The 25,753-nt window shown below is 43.0% G+C and overlaps 1 protein-coding gene across 4 annotated transcripts in view; it reads right to left on the reverse strand.

Annotated features, from left to right (window-relative positions):
• The window catches only part of LOC149322344 (protein tweety homolog 2-like), a 98,298-nt gene that overhangs the window by 57,404 nt on the left and 15,141 nt on the right, over positions 1–25,753 (reverse strand). For all 4 annotated transcript variants that reach the window (XM_089540068.1, XM_089540058.1, XM_089540088.1 and 1 more), the window contains exon 2: positions 7,996–8,168. In XM_089540068.1, coding sequence (XP_089396194.1) covers positions 7,996–8,168 — 173 coding nt within the window. The remainder of the gene's footprint in view (positions 1–7,995; positions 8,169–25,753) is intronic.

Here is a 25,753-nt window from a genome sequence, read left to right on the forward strand (position 1 = left end):
TAAAATAGTTTGTATAGGTTCACAGTGCCATTAGTCAAGTCATGAGGATGCAGGCTTGAAATAGAAAAGAGTCTGAAAATAGTGGGGAGAACTGCAACATAGAAAGGCAAACTTGACTGATCTCAAGGTCCAGCATGGGTCTGAAATTCAGGATTCTGCATACACCCAGGTTTAGCCAAATCATCCATTTTGTAGCAACTGGCAGGCCGAAAACAGTAACAAGCTCAATGGAGCATAATGTGCAGTGGGGTGGCTTCCCTTTGAGTGATGCTTTTGCTCTGCATTTAAGATTCAAAGAACCCTGATGCCCAGTAGTTGGTGCAGAGCTGCTCCATACAGTTGTGCTGGCAATCAAAGTACCCTGGAGATCAAAAAAGCACTTAGATATTTATTATTCTGCCTGCTCCCTGTCTCGCTTGTCCAAAGGTTATGGATTTGTCTTATTGTATAGGAGACAACATATCCAATGTTTTTAAAAGCCCAAAGCCCTCAAGAACACGTGCCTGGGTAAGGAAAGAAAGCAAGTCATGGGAAGAGCATGCAGATTTAATCAGCATGTTTACTCCAAGACACAGATAGCTCTATTCAACCAACAGCCTAAGACAGAGGAGACTCCTTCTCTTTATTTGATGGCTCAGATCACCCTCAAACAATTAAGCTCTAAAGCTCTTGGAAGTCCCTGGAACAGGGAACTGAATGAGCCAATTGAGAAAAGCATAAAGAGTCAAAGAGAGGGCCAGCAGAATGTCATATAAGCCTTCCAAGAAAACATATGGAAAGGGAGATACGGCAAGCTTTTATGAGGATGTCATTTCCTCTGTGCTTACATCCGGGGATTATCAGATACTGAAAAAATGTGCCATTTCAACAGCCTGTAGCCTGTGGTTGGGGGGGGGGGCAATTGAAAGCCTAACAATGAGAGGGAAAATTAAAAATAAAATCCTAAAACTCAGATTAAAAAAGGCTCAGGCAGCTTCAGACAATTTAATCACTCTGCTTTGCAACAGAAGCAAGGTGAATTTAATGCATATCATATGGGGACTTTCATATGCACACATCATGTTTAATTGTAAGAATTGTGGAAAGAGGGCTCAGTTTCTCCATTCTACACAGAATTACATTTTTATTCAGTGTGGAGAGAGAGGCAATGTGAGTTAATGATTAAAGATCTGAACTGGGACTAGAGAGAGCCAGCCTGAAGTCCCCACATAACCATGACACTTGGTAACTCTGGAGCAGTCACTCTCTTTCAGCCTAGCCTACTTTTTGCGAGGATAAATCGAGAAAGAGGAGTCATGTATGCTGCCTTGGAAGAAAGAAAGGACAGAAACATGACTAATAACTAATAAATCTCTCTCTCGTGCACATGAACTCCCTGATCCAAGTGTTTTGATGGATTATCATGAGCAGCCTACAAAAAAGAGCAGCTGTCCAAATCTCAGAGGTGCACAAAACTAGATGCAACTCTCTGCAAGATCCACACTGAAATAAAAAAGTCTGTTAACAGCAGAAGTGAGGAACACATGGCCTTTCAGATGTTGTTGGACTGCACATCCCATCAGTCCTAGTCAACAGTGAAGGATGAAAGGAGAGCCATCCCAACAACATCTCACTGGAGTCCAGGTGTTCCCTGTCTCTGAACTACAGGGAAGCAACCAGTCATATTGCATGCCAGAAAGACAGAGGTACTCCAAACAACTGTGATGGCTTTTTCTTTCTGTGCTTTTGGCAGCTACTCATCAGGTACATTAGCAGAGTCTTTTCCTCACAGAACTCTAAACCACAGTAAGGCCATGTGCATCTGTGGGCAAGAGTTCAGCTTCTATTTGGACAGCTAATTACAACATCCTAAACCTATAAAACAGCAAAACAGCCCTTCATATCCATGGATTTTATCCAGATTGAAGCATCCATGGCTTGAAAATGTTTTAAAAATATATACATTACAAAAAGCAAACCTTGATTTTGCCATCTTATATACTGTATGGTACACCATTTTACTAAGCCATTGTATTTAAAGGGACTTGAGCATTCATAGGTTTTGGTATCCATGGGGGATCATGGAACTAAACCCCAGTGGATACCAAGTGCCCACTGTACCTTTATTGGGCCAACCAAAAATGCATGAAATACATCAAGTAAGCTTTTGAAACTCCACTGACTTCTTATCAGGCAAAGGTGTTAAAAATAATAAAGGAGAAGGGAAAATGGCAAAGTCAGAGTCACAGGTGTATATTTAATAAAGATGTTGTTTAGCTGCTTTCAGTTAAAATGGTCTGGAGCAATGGTTCCCAAACAATCCTCCAGATATTTTAAGATTTCAGCTTCCAGGATTCCTGACTGTTGGCCAAACTGGCTGGGGCTTCTGGAGGACACCTGGAGGACCAAAGACTGGGAACCATGGTCTGGAGAGATATCAGTGCGGGCAGGGGCTAGTCCTGTCTTATGCCATGTGGGCTCTGAGAGACAAAGAGTCATAAAATCCAGGCAATAAAATTTCAGCTCTAGTAGCAACAGAAAAAAGTAATTGGACAGCTAGTTTACCATAAGAAGAAATCAGCCAGCCCAGCAAAAGGACAAAATGTGAGCCATGAGAATAAGGCACATGCACCAGCTCTAAAATGGGAGGGTGGGGGGAGGCAGCGCAAAACTGGCCTCTCATTACTTTAAAGAGCCTATTACCCCTTGATCTTGCCTTGGCTGTCTTCCATGACTCATTGCTCACTGAAAAGCACCCCCAGGGATTATTTTTAAGGGGGAAAGGGAGAACTGGATCTTATTTCTTAGTTTTAACTGGAATTTATTACCACCCTCCTAGCAGCTAGTACTTACTGTATCCTTTAGATGGGTAAAATACCCTTTGGCAGTATTCAGCATATGCCTCATTAGTGGCAAGCCAGGAAGTCACAGGGAGGACAGTTCACAGACTGTTGAGCAAATGCAAGAACTGGCTTGCCAGGGCCCCCCAAAGCACAGCTCCACCCAATGTCCCATTTGTTGAAACGGCTGTAAGGCAAAGGAAGTAATGTAAGGTTTCCTTTGTGCTGCTGGGAAAAGCGGGTGGTATTGCCAAGAGTCTTTGAAGCTCCAAGAGAGGTTGTGGCTGTTAGCAGATGCAGAGACAGGGGCTCATGTCCATAGTTTGCACAGTAACACTGACTTCTGGGAAAGCGATCTCCTCCCAATGGTAACAATGGCCTCCACTGGAGGCAGGATAACTGAGTAAGTGAAGGACAAAGCAGTTTTTGCTTCTCATGGGATTTAAAAGGTTGCATTTCCATGTGTGAGTATGTAAGGGAGGGGACAGAATTGATAATTCTAGTAAGATGATGTGACAAACTGCCTGTGTGTGTGCAGTAGTAACAGTAGGAATAACAGTAACAGTAGTAACAAGTCCACATGGCTTGTTTTTACAGGCAGTAAAACATCCTATAGATCAGGGGTAGGCAACCCTTTTGAGCTGGGGGCCGGATTGCTGTCCCTCAGACAACTGGGGGGCCGAAGCCAAAAAATAAATAATTAAATAATTTTTTTAAAAAAATTAAATAAATAAATAAACCGGGACAAATGTAGGACAAAATTTTCAAATGGAGGGCACTTTTTAAATAAAAAATGGAGGACACGCGAAAAAAATTGCTGATTTTTTAAAAAATGTTAAGATAAATGCATGTTTCTGAGGCTTCTATAGACAATTGCCCCACCATGCCCCTCACGCGAGACGCCAAAGGCCCCGGTGGCAATCGGCGGCAGGACTGGGCTGGGGCCGGTCCCAAGGCCTCACTGGGCCGCATCCGGCCCGCGGGCCGCAGGTTGCCTACACCTGCTATAGATCATGTCAGCATTGTGCAACGATGTATAATGACCTCCCCTAGCAGCCTACCATCAGGCAGATTATCCTTTAGTGCACAAATATGAAGAACATATAGGAGTCTATGGAAGATCCTGTCTTGGTGCAAGGCTAGAGTAGATTGCTTTCAGGATTGCTTTCTCATTTACCACTGCAGTTTTGAGTTTTATTATGCAAATATGCCCCATGTGAACATATGTGATGCTATAGCATCATAAGTGCTAGGCTAATATCATCAGTTGTTCTGTGCATTCTTACTGTCTTCCTTACTGGTTGCTCATTATTACCAATCAGAGGGAGACTGTGAATATTTGTTGTTGTGTGACTTCAAGTCGCTTCTGACTTAGGGCAACCCTGAGGTGACCCTATCACAGGGTTTTCTTGGAAAGTTTCTTCAGAGAGGGTTTGCCACTTCCTCTAAGGCTGAGAGAGTATGACTTGCCCAAGATCACCCAGTGGATTTACATGGCTGAATTGAGACACAGGTCTTTCCTTTTCCAGGGACTCCCTGTTTGTACTCCATTTACTGATTCAGACTCCATTTACAATTAACCTCAAACCTCACATGAGCCCTGACAGCCAACTGTGCCATCTGCTCAGGGGGTGGGATTAAAAGCTAAATTACTCCTCCACACCCCAATCTCCTCCCCCTCCTCTTGGGATTAGCTACAAGAGTAATGAGTATTGGAACAGAGAAGCCCTTTCTAGGAAAACAGCACTGAAGTCGAACTGAGAGCATCTACAAATATATAGGCTGTAACTGCTTCTCTGAGCAAGAAAGAAAAAGGCAGTCAAGAGCAGACAATGATCTGTAACCTCTTTGTGTGGGAGAGTGCAACAAGTGTGCTATATGTTATTCAGATCAGCAGGATGGACAAAAGTATGCCTACATTAGCAAACAGCCATTGAAGCTATTGGAAAACCAACTCCCCTTATGAGCAAAACCATATAGCATGACAAGTACACACTTAGGCAAGAGGAGAGAGTGCAAGATGACGTCCCTTGGCAGCCAAGGTACACATTTGCCATCCATTATAATCTACAGCAGCCAACCCCAACATGGTTCCCCGCAAGATATGTTGGGCTACATCCTCCCATCAGTCTCACCCAACATAGTCACTATCCAACAAGAAGACAGGAACACCAGTTTATAGGCAGTTTCATATACAGAAGTATTATCGGTAGAGAAAACTAGTCCTGAGTAAAGTGATAAGTATATTAGATACAGTGGGCCCTCTCCCTTATGCGGGGGATCTGTCCCTCCCCCCGCATAAGGGAAAATCTGCGTATGCTCGCATCCCATAGGAAACAATGGGGCGCGTGCACGCGGCAGTGGTAAGGTGTGTTTATATTGTCACGCGGCTTCCGCATAAGCAGAAAGTCACATATAGTGTGCCCACGTATGGCACGGGCGCACTGTACTTACTGAAATTCAAATACAGTGAAGCCCCGGGTTACGAAATTAATTGGTTCCGCTGCCGCTTTCGTAACCCGGAAACTTTCGCTAGCCGAATAGCCCATAGGCGCTAATAGCGAAAGCCGCGATTTCGTGTGAAATCGCGCCGAAAAGCACCAAAAATTTTTTTCGTAACCCGAAAAAAAAACCGTAACCCGGAACAGTTTTTTTCTTTGGAATTTTTTCGTATCCCGGGAATTTCGTAAGGCGGTGCTTTCGTATCCCGGGGTACCACTGTAGTAGGACACACTTATAAAAATCAAGCATTTTTGTTTTAAGAAAAACAGATAAATCAAATTTAAAAATTGTATTAAAACAATCAGGAAAAATCTACATCAAATATATAATCATGAATGCAAATTATACAACTTGTAATGATAGTCTATTAACACAGTTTTATCAAGTTATTGAGATGAGAGGGCTACTCATACTATCTGATGTGGTGGACCAGTAATATTTCCCCCCAATATGTCTGGTAATGGTACCATATTTCTGCCTTATTATGATCCAATTTGTATAGCTTATTGAAAATTTATTGTGGCCTAGCTGGTTATGGCTTGGGGACTGGCAATGATCTGGAAACCATCACTTTGAGTAGCACTGGTATGCATCAAAAGCCTCTCTGTCCTCCCCCCCACCACCACCACCACACACATATCACCTCTCCCTAAGTACAATGACAGAGAAGGCCAATATACAGAGACTTTGGGGAGATATACTAGATCTGAACAAGGATAAAAAGGCAAGTGATCCCAACTGAAAATTAGTCTGAAATCAATACACAATAATTGATGTGTGTACATACCTTCTAATGAAACCTACATCTCTAAATATGTGTTAAAGTTATAATAATAAAATAAGAATATACTTCTACTACAGTTATGATTACATAGAATCTTTCTCTCTATTGATTTAAATAATTAAAATTGAGTCTTTCAAAGAAATGATTTGAATCAATTTGATTGAAGTCAGAGCAACCTTGCTATGAAACAATCTGGTGTTTTAGTTAATGGAGGCTTCTCTATATTGGATTACTAGTCATTTCTGCCAGAGGAGATAAGAATGAACCTTGTTAATCCTCACACAAACACCATGAGGTAGACTTCTATTATTCCTGTTTTACAGAGCAGAGGACAAAGTATTCCAGAGAGCACTGAAAGGTGGTTATGAATCTATGCACCCAGTGTCACCAAGAGGATAGTTATCAGCTGGTCATTAAATTTAGACATCTAAGATGTTGACCATTTTTCATTACATCACACTTTACTAAAAAAAACCAACCACTTCCCTGTGGTTAAAATCTATGTCCCACAAGCTGTTTTAGCGGGGGAGGGGGGTATTTATTTATTATTCAAGTCATTTCTTGACTGCTTCTCAACCCACCAGGCTGAGAGCACAAGTCTTTGCACTGAACTGTATCCTCACCCAGGAACAAACAAAATACCAAAAAACAAAACAAAACAAAAACCAAACAAACAAACAAACAAACAAAAAACAACACAAGAAACCCCATAATTCCACAGGGCATTGTGGCTAATAAGGCATGCCAAGTTTTTCCAAAAGACACAATATTCCTTTATCTGTATCCCATCTATTCACTCCCTCTTTTTCCTAACTGGGAGAAGGTCAGTGAAGTACCTTTGCTACACCATTTCCTTCCATGCACCACAACTTAATTGCATGTTGCATCATGGGCTTCTTTGACAGGAAAAGCTTCATGAATATACAGCACAACAAACAGTCCTTCCCAGTAAGTGAATAAACACAACTATTCACTTCAAAATGGGAGAAATTTGCACTGTTTTTACTGCTTCTGTTCCTATAATGAGGGTTGCATGTTACTTTTGATGCACAGCATAACTTCACACACTTCTTCCCCTTCCCCATTAAACATTTTCCAAAAGGAAAACACACAAAGTGACACTGTACTGACATCCTATCCTTGTACTGGTGTGGCAGGCAGATACCAATGATGTGGAGTGAGGTTTGGAACATTCACACATTTTGTATTTCTGGTATTAACTGAAAGCTGAGAGAGGTCAGAGAAAACGTGTAGAACGGCTCACTGCTGATGTTAGCTATGTTGTGCTTCAGCTCTTTTTCTTTTCCACATCATCCAGCTCTTTTACCTCACTAGCTGAATAAAGTGGGGACACAGTGGTAGCTATGCAGCCCCGAAGTACAGCTGGTCACTGGTCAGCCTTCCCAGTGTCAATCAATCTGTGGCACATTTCAGAATGCTCCCTTAGGCACAGCCTCCACACTTTCATAAATTTGAAGTCATAACCCACCATATGTAGCCTTCTCCTCTCATTATACAGAAAACCTCCAAACATAGTGGAAAGTTATTGAGCGTTATTTATAGCACAAGGAAGGGATTCATGCAGCATCCAACCCTTAGGAAATCCCAGGCAAAAATCAACCCTGGTGCACACATATCCCCATTGTAGCATCTACAGCTGAAGTGGCAGTAAGGCATTTTCTTCTTGAAAGACCACTGTCCGAAAGAAAGTGCAGCTTGCAAGGATGAGCTGGCCTTCAGAGTACCAATGCTTTGGGGTTAAGGCCTTTACTACAAGTCTAGTTGTAACTTGGCACTGAAGGAATAGCTCTCACTCTCTCTGACACACACACACTTACCCACCCACCTACCCCACACTGTTCTTCTGTTCCTTAGTCAAAAGAAACTCACCAGCAGATGAGACCAGCTACCACAGCAGTCCAGGTAATGCAGCAAGAATTGGGTCTTTTTGTCTCTGTCTCTTCCTCCTTCTTGCAGCAACACAGGCAGATCAGATAGATGCTGAGAAAGATGAGGTTGAGACCCAAGAAAACCACTCCCACCAGGGCCAAGAAGAGCAAAGACTGTGGAAGGAGACAGAAAAGGGGAGAGATGTATGATAAACATTTCCTTCTGCAAAAGCAATCACACACATATTGGCAGCTATAGTGGAGCCTCCGCATACGCGGTCTTTTTATAGGCGGCTTTGAGCATAGGCGCTCAGAGCCGCCGCCGTGCGCGGGGCGGAGCATCCCATTCAATTGAATGGGTACGCGCACCCGTTGCGCCTTGTGCGCCGCCGCGCACGAGCCCCATTGGAAACAATGGGGCTCGAGCATAGGCAGATTTTTTTATACACAGAGGGATCTGGAACAGATCCCCCGCGTATAATAAGGTTCCACTGTATAATGCAAAGCAGAGCTCAAAGCCCTGAAGCAAATTTCATGATGATCTGAAATCAGTTCTCTTATTTCCTCCAAATTCCATATATTAATTTTTAGTAATTCCTGAAACATACAGATGCCCACACTTGCCTTTTTGCCACCAGGACCGCAGTCTTCAGTAATGTATAAATATATATACAGATGTACACTCACCCTTCCACATTCGCTGGGGTTAGGGCCACAGGACCCCCGTGAAAGTGGACAAATCGCAAACAACAAAAGCACTATGTTTTTACCTGAGAGAACACCTCTCTAGGAATCTCTATGTCCTCCAGTGCAATTCTGTGATAAACATCTGCCAGATATCAACCACAGAATTGCGCTGGAGGAGCTACAAATGCCTAGTGGAGTGTTCTCTCTAGAATCTCCAGGTCTTCAGTGCAACTTTTGGTTAAAGTTGACTATAGAGTTGCTTTCGAGGACCTAGGCATTGCTACAGAGAACATATTAATAAAATCCATGAATAATCAAATCTGCAAAAGTCAAAGCTGTAAATGTGGAGAGACAAGTGTAGTTGTTGTTATGTGCCTTCAAGTTGACTCTGACTTGTGTTGATGTTATCCAACGGTTTGTTTGACAAGATTTATGTAAAGGAAGTTTGTCACTGCCTTTGTCTGAGGCTCAGAGAGTGGGACTTACCCATACTGACAGAAAAACTCAGTGGTGTGTTACACAAGAAGTAATTTTAAAAAGGACAGAGCATTTACACCAAAACCACTCCAAACTATTTACAAACCTGCTACTGTCAGAATGGAGCATTTCAGATGTCTTCCAGAAGATTTCACATTCTCTTTATCTAAAACTTGCTTTCTACAAAGCAAACAAACCTTTTCCTGAGGTGATTGTTTGAATGCATGCTCACACAATATTCCTGAAGCACTACTCCATTACAGTCAGCTCTCAGATTGTGCATCTATGGACTCAGTCAACCACAGTTTGAAAATATTCACACACACACACTTCCAAAAAGCAAACCTTGATTTTGACATTTTATATACTTTTACATATTGTATATTGTATATAAATTGTATATAAAACTCAAACATCCTGGAGCCAAACCTCAGTGGATACCAAGGGTCCATTGTATTTATGATTCTGACTGAGATGCATTAAACCTCAAGAATGTGCTCCAGATGGTTCCACCAAGCCTACCAAGGGACATATTTCTGCACTGGGGTGGGCACTAGCAGTGAGATTTGGTCAGGGGGATCAATTTCTCCCCTGCAGGCAGTCCTTTCATAATGTCCAGACATCTCTTATTTGACTATTTTCCAGCTGAATTGACAACCTGAAGGGATGTTGTGTCAATGGTGCTCAACATCTTGGAGGGAAACCAATGAAAAAGTAGGTATTTGGGAGTGGAGACGTTCTGTGCTAGATGGGTGACGATTCTGTAATGATTGCCTCCAAACTGTGCACTCGCCCAAAATCAACAACTGGAGACTTTGGGGCACTGATGGCAAACTTCAGGGTCACAAAAGTGAGGTCAGGAGGCTGCATTTTCCCCACTCTATCAGAGCAAATGACGGCTAGCTAGCATGTTAAGCTTTACCAGAGTACACCAAGGAAGTCTATTACATGCTATAAAGGCTCTCTCTCCAGCTGTGGGGAACACTGCCAGAATCAGACACAGGTAAGTATTAAGTTCATCTCCACTTCTGCAAAAGGTGATTTCCCTTAAGTACACACAGCAATGAGGTTTTAAATTTAACTAGATCTCTTGTCTGTAAACTCTGCACAATATTTGTGGCCACTTCTCTCATGTAGGTAGGCGTGTGTGCCTTCAAGTCACCTGTTGCCTTAAGGCAATCCCATAAATTTCATTGGCTTTTTATAGGCAAGGAATACTCAGAGTTGGTCTTGCCAGTTCTTTTTTCTGAAATACATTATATAGCACACCACAAATAAGTCAACCATTGAGGAACAAAAGGTAATAAACTCCAAATCAGCAGTGCAGAAAAGCACATCTTTAGCTATCAAATTGCACATTTAGCAAATTGCATGCGTAAGTTCTAATACAGCATCCCTCCAAATGACTATTCACTAGCAGCATAATGTAATGCCATTCTCCAGTAGTTCAATAGAGCAAATTATGGTTCCTGGAGTACAAATAAGTACTCTTCCAAAGACTGAAGGACTATGGGATGAACCATTGTTTTCCAAACAGTATGCACTCCACACACACCCAAAGAATGGTTAACCTATGCCATTTTTCACAACTTAATCTCAGTTGTTTTTGTTGTGTGCCTTCAAGCTGTTTCCAATTTATAGTGACCCTTTCATAAGGTTTTCTTGGCAAGATTTGTTCAAAGAAGGTTTGCCTTCCTCTGAGGTTAAAAGAGTGAGATTTGTTCACTCAGGGTTTCATGAGTGGAGACCCTGGTCTCCAGAGTCATAGAGCAACACTCAAACCGTGACGCCATAGTATCAGAGTACAAATCACATCATATTTATAAATATGCAGATGAAATAAGCACACATCATGTAAACTAGAAGCAGTGACATGCTTTGTCAAGCTATGCAAGCAGGTATGAAGGATGTCTATAGCAGTCTGGGGCACAAAAATCTTGGAAGGCATACTAGGAACTTGCACCTGAGGTACTTGAGCTTAATATGAATCTGAGCATGGTCAGCCCTGGTTAGTACGTTGATGGGAGGCAATCAACAAATGCCAGGTGGTGTAGGCTATATTCTAGGAATTGGCAAAACCACTTCTGATACTCCTTGCCCAAGAAAACCTTGTGAAATCCATAGGGTCACCATAAGGCGACAGGTGACTTGATGGCAAATATACACTCACTTCAGCTTTGCAAATAAGGCCACACATACTAGGAGTTTCTCAGATGTACATGTATTAACTTTATTTGCTACAAAGTGTTAAAAGGGGTGAAAAACACCAAGAGCCACCAGTTGTCTTTGTTTGCCCAAATCAAACTTGCCACAGGTTAACAGAACAAGTGGCTTTTATAGGTTCACCTTAGGGTTGTCATAATTCTGATGGCACATAACAACAAACTAAAGGTAGGGCCCTATGAAGAGACTTTCCTATTGGAGGGGGCTGTGCCTCAAGTCCACTGTGTTGTTGTTGTTGCTATTGTTGTTGTTGTGTACCTGCAAGTCATTTCCAACTTATAGCGACCTTAAGGCAAAGCTATCGTGGGGTTTTCTTGGCATGTTTCTTCAGAGGGGGTTTGCCATTGCTGTCCTCTTAAACTAATACATGTGACTTGCCCAATGTCACCCAGTGGGTTTACATGGTCGAGTGGGGGTTCAAACCCTGGTCTCCAGAGTCAAAGTCACAACGCTCAAAACACTACACCATACTTGCTCCACTGTATTACAGCTGGCCAAATATTATTTACCAGTGCTAAATCTCTTAAAGGCCCTTTCTGACTGATTATAATGCCATGTCCTATTTAAAGCTTTAAAAAACAGTTCCTAAGACTATCCAGCTGCTCTGCAATGCAAGAGAAAACAATCACATCACATCTGGAAGATGTGGAGACAACTAAACATAATGGTTACACAGCAAAGCTACCCAACCTATGACCTAGGGTTTTCCCCCCCCCACAACCATACTGCAGCATTTGTAACATCTGAAGTTGATCACCCACAACAGCTTAACGATTAAAGAAGGCCCACTGCTAAAATCCAATGTGAGGGCACAAATTAAACAGAAAAATTACCTGCCCTGATAAAATAAAAAGTGAGCATTGAAACAATAAGGAAAAGCTCAACCAGCCTGCAAAATCATGTAACCTCTGCTTAACCATATGATCTGTGTTAAAGCTATATTTCTAATCAAGCTGAACAGGGTATTGGGGGCATAAAACAAACAAGCATGAGTTTCCCTTGAAACTCAATCTGAGTAAAATGACAGGTGCCAGACTGATGAAAATAGGATAGAAAGTGATGGTGTGGGAGAGAGATGGTGATTTTAAAAAGCAAGATTATTAGGTAAGAATTCTTTGCAAGTCAAACTGTGATGTGAAGGACCCCAGGGCACCATGATGCATCTGGATTGGCTTCTTGCCAAGTTTCTTAGATTTTTTTACTTCCTTGGATAAGAACTACAGGACCAGAAATATTTCAAAACTCAGCGGTGTTTCTCTTTGTTTGTTAGGATAGAACTGGATGTTCCCAACCACATTATCAGCAAGTTACAACCTGAAAAAGATAGTGAGCACTTCAGTTGAAGGGGAGATCTGGTGGGCAGGAGGAGTAGATTAACTCTTCCTTTACCAGGCTCTTCCTGCCACTGTTCATTCTGGCCAGTGTAGACACAAGAAATATGTCTGTCTGAAGGAAGGTCTCATTGGTTTTCAGGAACTGCTAGCAAGAAAATTGTGGCTTAACCTTCTCAATTCTCTCTTTAAAATTTTGTCCGCTCGATGTTTCTGCTAATGCCTCAAATATAAATATAAAACCTAAAATATAGCATCCTTGAGAAATGGCTACCCAACCTCAGCTTAGTGTCTCCAGCAAAAGTAGGGCTTGGAAACATTATTTTTCTGGACAACTCCCATGCTGGCTGGAGGAACCTGGGCAGCTTCAACTAGCCTCTGCTCCCAAATCAAGGTGCATAGTATATTATTTCAGCAATTGTAGTCATGTGCCTTCAAATCAATTCTGATTTATGGCGGCCATATCACAGGACTTTCTTGGCAAGATTTATTTGGAAGAGGTTTGCCATCGCCCTCCTGTGAAGCTGAGAGTATGAGATTTGTCCAAGGTAACCGAGTGGGTTTCAGTGGCTGAGCAGGGATTTCAACTGCGGACTCCTGTAGTCCTAACCCAATGAGCTAACCAGTGTACCATGCTGGCTCTCCTGTAAGGCAAAACAACAACAACACACCATGCCTTTAGTACCTCTTCCCAGTAAAAATAAAACAAATAACTAAATCGTTTGCATTCTTTTTTTTCTTTTTGGATACTCCAAAATGATCCACCTGAGGTGTAATAGTATTAATTATTACAGTGCTACCTCGGGTTACGAAATTAATTCGTTCCGCGGCGCCGTTCGTAACCCGATACATTTCGCAACCCGAAAAGGCGCTGGAAAGCCGCTAGCCGCGGCTTCCGATTTGAATTTCGCGCCGAAATTAATTTCGTAACCCGAAAAATCTTTCGTAACCCGGAACAGTTTTTTTAAATCTAACTTTTTCGTACCCCGGAAATTTCGTAACGCGGTCAATTCGTATCCCGGGGTACCACTGTATTAATTAATAATACAGTAATTTTCTGCTTAATAGTAAGGCTAGCCCTGTAGTGAGCAAATATATAGGTTAGAGAGAACTTGGCTTAAATTTTCAAGAGGGACAGGAGCAGGGAATTCATAGTTTGCATGGCCAATTTACCTGTGTTAGCTACTGAATCTCATTTTTTTTCCAATACTATATTTTCTGCATCTTAGCACACTTGTAGTTTCATGGAACATCTTGATGATGCAGCAGAAAAGCATCATGGGGTGGTGGGACCAACACACAAAAGTAAATTAAGTTACTGGTGAAAAGTCACTATGAGGTCAAGGAATGAACTGAACAACAGTCACAATTAAGACGTGAACATGACTTCTCATTTCTTCTTCCCCTGGATGCCCTTTATGTGCAATTATCCATAGCACTGCCTGGAACAGACTTTTAAGCACTCATGATTTAAATAAACTTTGAAAAAGCATAACTATCACTACGCTGTATTCCCTAGCAACAGACCCAAAAATAAGGCAAATCTTTAAACTCATTAGTGCTGGCACATTACTCAACACAACCCTGATGGGACTTTGGTACAGGCTAAACAAGGGATTGAAGATAAGAGCAAGGAATCCTAGGTGGCTGGTTGCTCCTTGGTCTTTGAAGAGGTTAGATGGTGGCCAGATTAAAGCCAGGGATGGGAGGTTGTCCTCCTACTGTAAGATAAATTCATAAAAATTCACAGAATAACAAATCAGGACTTTAGCCATACTCTTGCACAGAGATTGAACAGGGAAGGTATTTTCTCAGTTCATTCTAGACTTTCCAATTCATTCCATACAGCTAACAGACTGTACTGAATGCAATACTAGTTTTGGTTCACAGCACCCAAATCTAGGTTCACATCTTTATTTAGTCATTAAACAAATGAATGAATGAATGAATCTTTATTTGTATACTGCTATTCCAATGATCACAGCAGTTTACAATCAGTTAAAATATGACAACAGCAAATCCAATAAAAGAAATCCCCCCACATTAAGCAATAAAATACAACAATAAAAATATCCATCATTCAATCGCCTTTAAAACCAATTAAAACTAATAACACCAATAACCCCAAAGACATCCATTACATTACAATTACAACAACATAAAAGGAGAAGAGTGGAATTAAAGGACATGGGGGAAAGCAAGGCGAAAAAAGTGAGTCTTTAGGTTTTTTCTAAAAGACTCTAGGGAGGGGGCTGAGCGGAGCTCAACAGGGAGAGAGTTCCAAGCCTGCGGGGCCAAAGCAGAAAAAGCCCTATGTGCAGACTGTTAAGGAAAAAGCAACATGGGATATACAGTGAATGAAATAAAACATGTATGTGAGAGTCAGGGTGACTCAGCAGAAGCAATTAGAAGCCACACAGGTGTAAAAGGTAATGGAATTAACAAGTCCTAAATGCCAAGGACAGAAATGCAAAGTGGATAATTGAACATACCTGAGAATTGTTAAGTGGACAAGGCTGAGATGATGAAATCATTAATTCTGGGTAGAAACAAGAGAACCAATGAGAGTGGATGTACACGCCCACTGAGTGGAAACTGACAAGAGTGGGTGGTATTATCCAAGGACTATAATAATGGCTATGAATCCTAATGTATTTTGTGGGTAGTAGTGAGGAGTTGTATTGGATAGTTTTGGAGCTGTATATAGTAGAATAAAGTAGATCTTTTATATAAGACTACTGAGTTGTCTGGTGTCTTGGGTGAAGATACAAGAGCCAGCTGGATCCTGAAGAAGTGGGAAGACTTCTGTGGAAGCAAGAGTGAGAAGGCTTGGAGAGTTTGTCAGGGTCTTCAGCCTATTCTCTGTAACTCTGCTGCTTTAGAGCAAAACTTTAACCACTGGCCAAAACTGGTCAGCGCCGGTGCGTAACAAGGTGGTGAGTTCGAGCCAGAGGTGAAGAGCTACAACTCCCATCATCCCTGACACAGACATGACATATCTCGTGTCAGGGACTCTCAGAAGCTGTTTCCCACCCGACCGGAGAGTGCGGGGTGGATTGTATGGGGAGAGGCGGTCCTCCAAGTACCCTGGGCCCAAGCCATTTAGGGCTTTATAGGTTATAACCAACACTTTGTATTGCGCCCGGAAGCGAATTGGCAGCCAGTGTAGGTCCTCCAGTACCGGTGTTATATGACTGGCTCTGGAGGTACCCGTAACCAGTCTAGCCGCCATGTTCTGAACCAATTGAAGCTTCCGAGTTTGGTACAAGGGTTGCCCCATGTAGAGCGCATTACAGAAATCGAGTCGAGAGGTTACCAGTGCATGTACCACTGTTTCAAGGTCCCCCCGGCCCAGGTAGGGTCGCAGCTGGCGTATCAGCCGAAGCTGATAACAGGCGCCTCTGACTGTCGCATCCACCTGAGAGGTTAGGTGGAGCGACGAGTCCAGAAGCACCCCCAGACTACGAACAGTGTCCTTTACAGGGAGCGTGACCCCGTTCAGGACAGGTGGAAAAATTTCCATCCCTGGACCAGGGGAGCCTATCACAAGTACTTCAGTTTTCTCTGGATTCAGGCTGAGTCTGTTTTCCCTCATCCAGCCCATTACTGACTCCAAGCAGGCGTTGAGCGGAGAGATGCCATCCCTAGTCACTGCATCAGTCAGGGACACAGAGAAGACTATTTGGGTGTCATCAGCGTACTGATAACACCGCGCCCCGTGTCTCCGGATGATCTCTCCCAGCGGCTTCATGTAAATGTTAAATAGCATAGGGGACAAAATCACTCCCTGAGGGACCCCAGATGTGAGGGCCCTCTTGTCGGAGCGACAGTCCCCCAGCTCCACCATCTGGAATCTACCCGAGAGGTAGGAACAGAATCACTGCAAAGCAGTGCCCCCGATACCCAACTCCCCCAGGCGCTCCAGAAGGATACCATGGTCGATGGTATCGAAGGCCGCAGAGATGTCCAAGAGCACTAACAGGGACACGCTACCCCTGTCCATGCCCAGACGGAGGTCATCGACTAAGGCGACCATGGCAGTCTCAACCCCATAGCCCGCCCGGAAGCCGGTTTGAAATGGGTCCAGATAATCCGTATCCTCCAAGACCCTCTGTAGCTGGGAGGCAACCGCTCTCTCGATCACCTTCCCTAAAAATGGCAGCAGTGATACAGGCCGATAATTATTCTGAATTAGGGGGTCAAGGGAGGGCTTCTTTAATAAAGGTTTTACAAGGGCCGTCTTTAAATTAGATGGAAAACAGCCCTCCCTGAATGATGAATTGATAATACGACGCAACATTTCTGTTGACGCTGTTCGCCCTTGGACTGCCAGCCATGAAGGACAGGGATCGAGAGAGCAGGTTGTCTTCCTAACGCTGCCGAGGATCCTGTCCACATCCTCGGTACTAACAGACTCAAACTGATCCAGTATAACTGAGTCCACGGAAGCTCTGGACGCCTCTACTCTCGATTCTGAAGTCAAAACAAACTGGATTACCCAGAGACTCAGTTATTATTGCCCAGCAGTCTACTTTATAGGGCAGCTGTAAAGATAAAATAGGATAATTCCCAAGTATGACTTTAGATAAAAGATCCATGGAGGAAAAGAATAAATTGGGGTAAATTGTTCAGAATCCAACATTAATCAATGCTACATATTCTGAATTAATCAATTTGAAGCTTCTATCATCATTTATAATTCCAGATCCCAATTCTTTCACTGAATACATGCATGGGGAATTTATCACTAAAAACTATGTTGTTGTTGTTTGCCTTCAAGTCATTTCTGACTTATTATGACCCTAAGGAGAACCTATCATGGGGTTTCTTGGCAAGTTTCTTCAGAGGAGGTTTGCCATTGCCATCCTCTGAGGCTGAGAGAGTGTGACTTTCCCAAGATCACCCAATGTGTTTTTATGGCAAGGCAGGGATTCAAACTGTGCTCTCCAGAGTCATAGTCCAATGCTCAAACCACTACTAGATCCAAAATATACATACTTTTGAAACAATAAATCGCAATAACACTACTACTCCTGTTTCTTCATAGCCAAACACTGCAGCCAAAAAGTGATGTTTATCCATAAGCATCTGATCATGTGTAGGTAAGAAAAAGACTGTTAACAAAAACCTCCAAAAGCTGCAGTTGGATAATATCTCTATGAGTGTGCAACTATATAATGTGGAAACTTTAAGTTCCCCATGATTTTTCAGAGGCTATATTGTGAAAAACAGCATGGCAGATGTGGACAAAAGAGAAAATTTAGATGTTGGAGGCTTTATGGCCACATCTGGCCTAGTTTCTATACCTTTTTGATTTTTTGTCCCTATTCCTGGCTTTTTATTGATGATGTAACAGGAGAAAAAAGACTTGGTATCCTTTTTTTGGATAGGCTACTGATGTGCTAACAATGGACACTTTTAAAAAGTGTGTAGGTGTATGGCAGCAATATTTTGAAGTCTTATTTCGCATATACAGTCTTTCTACAAATACCTGCTTGCTCCCTTGAAAGTGTCAGCATCCTATTTTCCCCGTGTATATAAGCCACAGATATAATTAGATGTCAAAAGACCCCTAAATAAGCCTGAGGGCAGGGAAATATCTAATTAACAATTTCTAAGCTGCTCTGATAGCCTTGGCTGAAGAGTGGGGTATAAGTAAATAATAATAATAATAATAACAATAACAATAATAATAATAATAATTAAATGGCTCTATTCTCCCCACCTCCACCCAATCCATTCATTGCAATTCTCACTGAGATGGATCCAGATTACTTAGAGTGTACTGTATATTAACCCTCTCTACAACTGCAATGTTTTAAATACTGTATATTATCTAAGCATCCATGTACACAGCACTGCACTTGAGGGGCATTATAAGGGCATGTTGTGGCCCTTATGGCACCCCTGTACCACTGGGAAAAGAAGCCACTTTTGGGGGCTTCTTTTTCCAGTGGGTTGTGGGTGTGGTGTGCGGCTGCCGCATCCCCAACCCAGCCTGTTTGGGGTGGCATAAAATCGCCCCTGAATGGGCTGTTTGTACAGCCCCGTAGTAGACTACTTTTGCAAACAAGCACAAATTGGTGTTACAAAACCATTAAAGTGGAGGAGTCAGCACAACTGGCAGGAACATTGAGTGTAGTTTGATCTCTGGGTTCCACTTTCACCTTCCTATGACAGCCTAGCAGGCTGAAACAAATATATTGATCCCTTCGTCACCCCTTATTTGTTTAAAATCACTAATAGTGATGGGATCAGCACTAATGCTTCTCATGCTCTTTCAGGTGTCCCCCTACCATTAGGTAGTTACTTCAACATTGTTAAATATAGTAATTATACTTATACCAATACTCTTCCTCCAAAGAGCTCAGAGTGGTTTAGATACAGTTCTTCACCGTTTCTGAACTCTTTGAGGTTTTTACCTTCAACAAAGGTAAAACTTGTTTTAAACTGGGACAGCATTTGACCTGTTTTACCTAAACAGCATCTAAAATTCAGTGTGTTGTGCCAATGGTGGGGGTGAGTAGCCTCACAGGACAGAGACAACCTGAATCTCAAAGGAGCTAATGGAGTTTAAATTTTATTTCTTGGTCTTTGGGGTCGTCTGCACTGGCCAATTAAAGTGGCTTCAAATTGCTTTGAAGCCTAGCTGTTTAGATGACACACAAAGAGAAACTGGGTGGAAAGTGAAACAAAGCTAAAAAAACAGAGCGAAAAGAAGCCCTGATATATCACCCTAATGTGTAAAATGTGCATCATCAATTTCTCTTGTAGATCACTAGCTACAGGGAGGCCAGTTTCATCATGATGAGTACTACTAGTTGGCCAAGAAATTCACTGGGTGGCCTTGGGCAAAAAACACTGAGAAAGGGTCGCCATAAGTTAGAAATGACTTGAAGGCACACAACAAGAATTCTTGACCTTGTACTATTACCAGCAACATATGTTTACTTGAAAATTTTGTAAAAGACTTAGCATATAGTTTGTAAACATCCTTTTTCTTTCTTTTTTTAAAAAAAGAGTAGGCTATGTTAAATTAATTGCACAAATCCCAATTGCCAAAAGAACTGGAAATGGTTTCTGATTACTCCATCCAGCAAATGTAATGTGATTTAAATGTTAGTCCACCATATTAAAAAACCTGACTTGGAAATTATTTTTACTAGAATAGATGCAAATGTTTTAAGACATGATAATGCAACAGCTTACACTTCCTTACACTTAGGGTTGCCATAAGTCAGGACCTCCAAACCGGGACAAATGTAGGACAAATGTAGGGAAAAATTTTCAAATGTAGGACACATTTTTAAAAAATGAAGGACACGCGAAAAAATTGATGGTTTTTTTTTTAAATGTTAAGCTAAATGCCTGTTTCTTAGGCATGTTCAAAATGGAGGACATTTGGGCATTATTTCTAGACAGATGGCAGAAATGGACTTCCCTTTCTGGCCAAACACCCCCGACCTCCATTCCAAAACACACACAACAGCACATTTGGGCATTTCACATGGCTTTACTGAACATGGCCTCTTGCATCAGAGGCTTATTTCATAACCAAACCCCTTGGGTTTAACACTTAGCATGGTTTAACATGGCTATGCATATTGAACATGTCAAGGTGGTTTCACCGTTCTTGCAGCAAGTGTACTTCTCAGAAGTGTGTGTCAAGGGGCTTTGGTTTTTCTTCACTGCGCATGAGTTTGTAAAAATCACAGCAATTTACATTGACCATACCTCAGAGGCTTGCTGATATCAGTATCACCATTAAAGAACCAAAAACACACAGAAAAGGCACTTTGGAAAGTCACACTCTCTCGGCTTCTGAAACAGTGCATGCATGCCTCTCAAGCTGACCCACTCATATCATCTTCATCATCATCACCACTACACTATCACTGTCAAAGTAAGGGAGACTTGTTAGCATTAAAAGCACCCCCAAAAAACTCACCTTGAGGCCTCTCTGGCCACTCACTCACCACCTCCTCCCCCTCCTCCTTTTCCTCCCCCTCCTCCCCCTCCTCCTCCTCCTCCCCCTCCCCCTCCTCCATTCGCCTGGGGGCTGGGGCGGATGGGGCGGAGGAGGAGGATGGCAAGCGGTTGCGCGCAGGAGGCGAACCGCCTCCAGTTTTGCCTCCTCCACACGGCCACGCGCCCTGGGGAAGAGGGGGCGGAGGAGGAGGTGAGTGGCGCGGCCGCGCGGAGAGGCAAAGGTGGACGGAGCCAGCGCCTCTTGCGCCTGGGCGTGCCACCCTCCCTGCCTCTCTGCGCGGGCGCACCACCTTCCCCCGCCACCTCCGCCCCCTCTTCTCCTCCTCCCCGCGTGCCCGCGTGCAAGAGGTTCTGGCTCCGTCCGTCTTCGCCTCCTCCATGCTGCGGGCGGGCGCGAAGCCTGGGGGTGAGGGGGCGGAGGAGGAGGGTGGTGCGGGCGCACGGGGAAGCGCCTCCTCCGCCCCAGGCAGGCCTCGCTGCCCTCCTCTTCCTCCCTGCCCCCCGAGGAGGAGGAAGAGGGCAGCGAGGCCCTGCAGGCCGCAGCAACTTGGCTGCAACCGGGGGGGGGGTTCCCGGTTTTTGGGCTGCACCCGTGCCGGGAGGGGCCCGGGGCCCCCAAAATCGGGAAAGTCACGGGTGCAGCCGGGTTATGGCAACCCTACTTACACTGCTTCATTATTAAGGAAGCGAACTTTCTGAAAACAGTTGAATTAATATCAGTATGCCCTTAAAAGTTAGTATTTATATATAGAAACATGCTTTCTAGGAAGAGATGTTTGTTTTATTTTTTGTGCACATACCACTGAAATAACCCAGCTTGGCTGATGCTGCAGCATTCATTCATTAGGTCACAAATTAATTTTATGAAAACAGAAACAATCTAGAGAGAAAACAGGATAGCACTGGGAAATGTTTAGTCCCCTCCGTTCCCAACTATTTCCTTCAATGTCTATCCATTCAACCTGCAGAATTTCCCATCACAGTATATACTCAGGACACTTCATACATTCACTTAACAAACTATTTTGGTATGCTTTTGTTTTACATGCACCCCCCTCCCCTTTAAGCATTCATTTCTAGAAACATGCTTTAAGGTATAATATCACCAAGGGAATTCAGCTATGTGCTTGAAGAGCATCATGCTGATATACTGACCCTAGGCCTGGTAAGCAGATTCTCACAGTCCTGATACACAGATGTGTGGTAGTCCATAGCCTCCTAAATTGAAACAACCATTTCCTGGAGCAAAGGGGATGAACTGTCTCATGGCCCCATGAATGCTTTATCGGCAATCCCAGCCTCTTCCCTGCAACTGGTCTCAATTTTTGTTGAAGTCTTAATTCTCAGCACAAACAATCTCTGGGACGGGGGGAGTAACAAAACCCCAGCTCTCCTCCTACTACTGCTCTGAAGCCAGAAGTACATGATGGGAAGGCCTTCCAGAGCCAAAGGACAGTTCAGCTCAATGTGCAGAGATGGCCATCAAATAACTAAGTGGGAGTCACAGGATGATACAATTCACTCAAGGCAATTGGAGAATTTTGTTAAGGGTGAGTGATGATAACCCCGCCAGTCCACCACAAGCTGCATGCCGGTAGCAGCAGCCCTCTCACGTGGATCACTTCCAGTCCAAACTAGCAACAATCACTGCGAGAACAGCATCAAAATGGTATGGCAAGCCAGCAGTCCCAATACCAAAATGCAGCCGTCGGGATGATTAGAAACATAGTGAAAGCACAGGACACTATATTTACCACAGCTGAATTGGTGATCCGTTTGTTTCTTGATTCAATCCAAACAATTGCTTTTGATGTGAAGTCGAAGGCTTTCATGGCCGGCATCTATAATTTTTTGTGGGTTTTTCAGGCTGTGTGCCATGTTCTAGAACAGTGATGACGAACCTATGGCACACGTGCCAGAGGTGGCACTCACAGCCCTCTCTGTGGGCACACATGCTGTCACCCTAGCACAGAGTTTGCCAGAGTATCTTACTAGAAAGCCAGAGGGATGTGGCACTTTGCAATAAATAAGTGGGGTCTGGGTTGCTATTTGGCCACTTGGTCTTTAAAAGGTTCTAGAAGATTTTCTTCCTGACATTACGCCAGCATCTGTGACTGGCATCTTCAGAGAATGCTTGCCTGGAAAAAAAGTGGGTCTATATATACTGTGTGAGCCTGGGAATGCAGGAGTGATTTGCATGTGTATTGTTCTGTGCTGATGGCCTCCCAGCCTGAGGCCTACCATCAGCACAGAACAATACACATGCAAATCACTCCTGCATTCCCAGGCTCACACAGTATATATAGACCCACTTTTTTCCAGGCAAGCATTCTCTGAAGGTGCCAGCCACAGATGCTGGCGAAACATCAGGAAGAAAATCTAGAACATGGCCACACAGCCCGAAAAACCCACAAAAAATTGCTTTTGACTTCCCAAGTCCTAAACATATCTGGTGTTGGCCATACTGCAAAATACACTAACATCCAATATCCACAAAACAAGATCCCTGTATTGGCCAACCAAAATGCACAAAATACATGATGCAAGCTTTCAAAGCTGAAGCCAGTTGAGCTTCAAAAGCTTGCATCATTTATCTTGTGCATTTAGGTTGGCCAATAAACATATCACTGTTTTGTGGGCTTTGGATGTTAAAATCCTAAACAGTTTGTAATCTGGTTATTGAAAGGGCTGCCTCTCCTCACATGAACCCTCCTGATTGAGCCAGCCCAAGACATTTTACTACCCAAAGGGGAGCTGCAAATGATACACACACCTTTCACCCAAGTCAAGGTGCACAGGACCCAATGCCAGCCAAGTTACTTCAGCAAATAAAGCAGAAAATCTTCAGAGTGCTTTCCTTCTTCCTAGAAAGTAAAACTATAACAATCACAAACTAGATAATGAACCATTTGCTGCCCTTTCATGACACCCCTAAACTTCATATCTTTCATGACACCCCATCTTACTTTGCCTAATAGTAGAACTGGTCCTGCTACTAGAATCCTAAGATCTTCATTTCACACCCTGCTCTCCACATTTCGCAGAATCAAACTTATTTGGCAGGTACCAGATATTGGCCTAAATACCCCAAAAGGCACCATATCTGATCTGGGCCTGGAAGAAACTGTAAGGAGGGTCAGTCTTGGTTCATACCACCAAGGAATACCAAGTGTATAGTATACCAATATAGTATAGTCTATATTTCATAGGGGCACAATGGCAAAACCATCTCTTGAGTATTCCTTGCCTAAGAAAATCCTATGGTGTCACCATAAGTCTACAGGTGACTTAAAAGACAGATGCTTTACTTTTACTTCAGAGATAAAGACAACTGAGTGGATACCAAGAGGCCCCTTTATCTGTTTAAGTGTTGAAAAACACTGGTACTTAAGAAGGCCTTTAAGATTAGTTTTCTTCTGGACATGCTGGCATGACAAAAGACTTTTAAATTATGGTCTTGTAATGTAGGTAATTATTACCATTTTATTACAGATGGTACCAAGAGTGGAAATGAAGCACAGGAAGCAGTGGTTTAACTCAAACCATTGAGGCAACCCAGGGTATGAGCTGGAGATTCCCCAGTTCATAACTGGGATGCTTACCAGTATCCCTTACAAACAACTGCCCCACTTTCTAAAATGACAGCATATTCTGCTCAAAAAGGAAGCAGAGTTAACCTCCAAAATAGTATTTTTACATGCAAACGTATATGTTAACATGTATATTGATACAGATTTAGGTTGGAGACAAAGGAGCATGTATTAAGGCAATTCTTTGAAAAGAAGAGGGAGTTTTCCCACACTCTCTCCCTGAATAAAGCTTTGTTTCTCCCAGTGACTTGAGCGGTTGTGGGGCTGTTTTTCATCACCCAAGCCTGGAAACAGTGAAGGTCTTATAGGGGGAGAGAGGCCAACCATGAGTCCCCAGTGGGAGGGAACTTGTTAGGGGGAAAAATAAATCACAAGGATTGCTTCAGGCACAGAGCAGCTTTTCGAGGCCTCTTCCGAGCTCCTGTCAAGAGGTGTCTCTTCCGCCCACTAGGATAGAAGGACGCTTTGTCAGACCGGGTTAAGATCAGAGGCTCCCATCAGCAGGTTCAGACCAGTGCTAGAACAGAGAGGTGGAGGGAAGCACACAGACAAACAACACCACTTGAAAGCAAAGGCTCCAATCTAGATTATGTGGAAAGTTAAATGAGAGAATGTATGATGAGAGGATTGCCGGGTCACACTTGCAGTGCCGGGAGGGCATTTTCCCCAGGGCCACAGCCTTACTGACACACAACAAGAAAGTGTTTACTAACCAACAGAGCCTTTTGTGGCAAGGAAGACCTTAAACATGAAGTGACAGAAGAACAAAGACAAGCCATACTCAGTGTGGTATTTTTCCTGCCTTGGGAGAAAAAAACCTCCAAGGTCCCTGCAGCAGACATCACAAACTTGTGATCTTGCATCTGATTCCGCTGACCCAAACCACTCAATTCATCTCCTTACTCCAATTTAAATCACCCTTTTTAAAAAAAGCACTCTGAAGGGCAGGAAAGGGGGGGCTAAAGGGTTAGGTTTTTATTTGCTTCTAGAAGAACATATCAAGGAGAAATTATTATTCCATGACCTAGTAATTAACAAACCATATTAGATGACTTGGAAATTGGATTAATATAATAATGTGGGACTGTTCTTATGTTTCCATAAAATACTTTTTGAAAGGAATGAGAAGCCCAACTTTTAATGACATTTTAAAGGGGGTAAGAAACTGAATATGAACTTTACCACCCTCATTCTTGGAAGAGGCCAAGTGGTAGTGTGACAAAATGGTTTCTTCTGGCAAAGTGAAGCTAAATATATGTAACAACTTGCTTTTCCTATAAAACGAGCATAAGTGGAAATTTTACAACGTATTAGTTATCTTAGGCTTTCATGAAGATGAGATCCCCCCTCCCATCTTCCTTGAAGGAACAAACAACATGTTACATGAGAAACTGTTGGTAAAAGTTGTTTCACTCTTTCGTCACCCACTGCTTCTCTACTCTAAACCAGCTTCTGAAGCTAT

Source organism: Sceloporus occidentalis, unplaced genomic scaffold (assembly GCF_023333645.1).
Source record: "Sceloporus occidentalis isolate IW3139 unplaced genomic scaffold, rSceOcc1.0.p SCAF_1, whole genome shotgun sequence".
Taxonomy (NCBI): domain Eukaryota; kingdom Metazoa; phylum Chordata; class Lepidosauria; order Squamata; family Phrynosomatidae; genus Sceloporus; species Sceloporus occidentalis.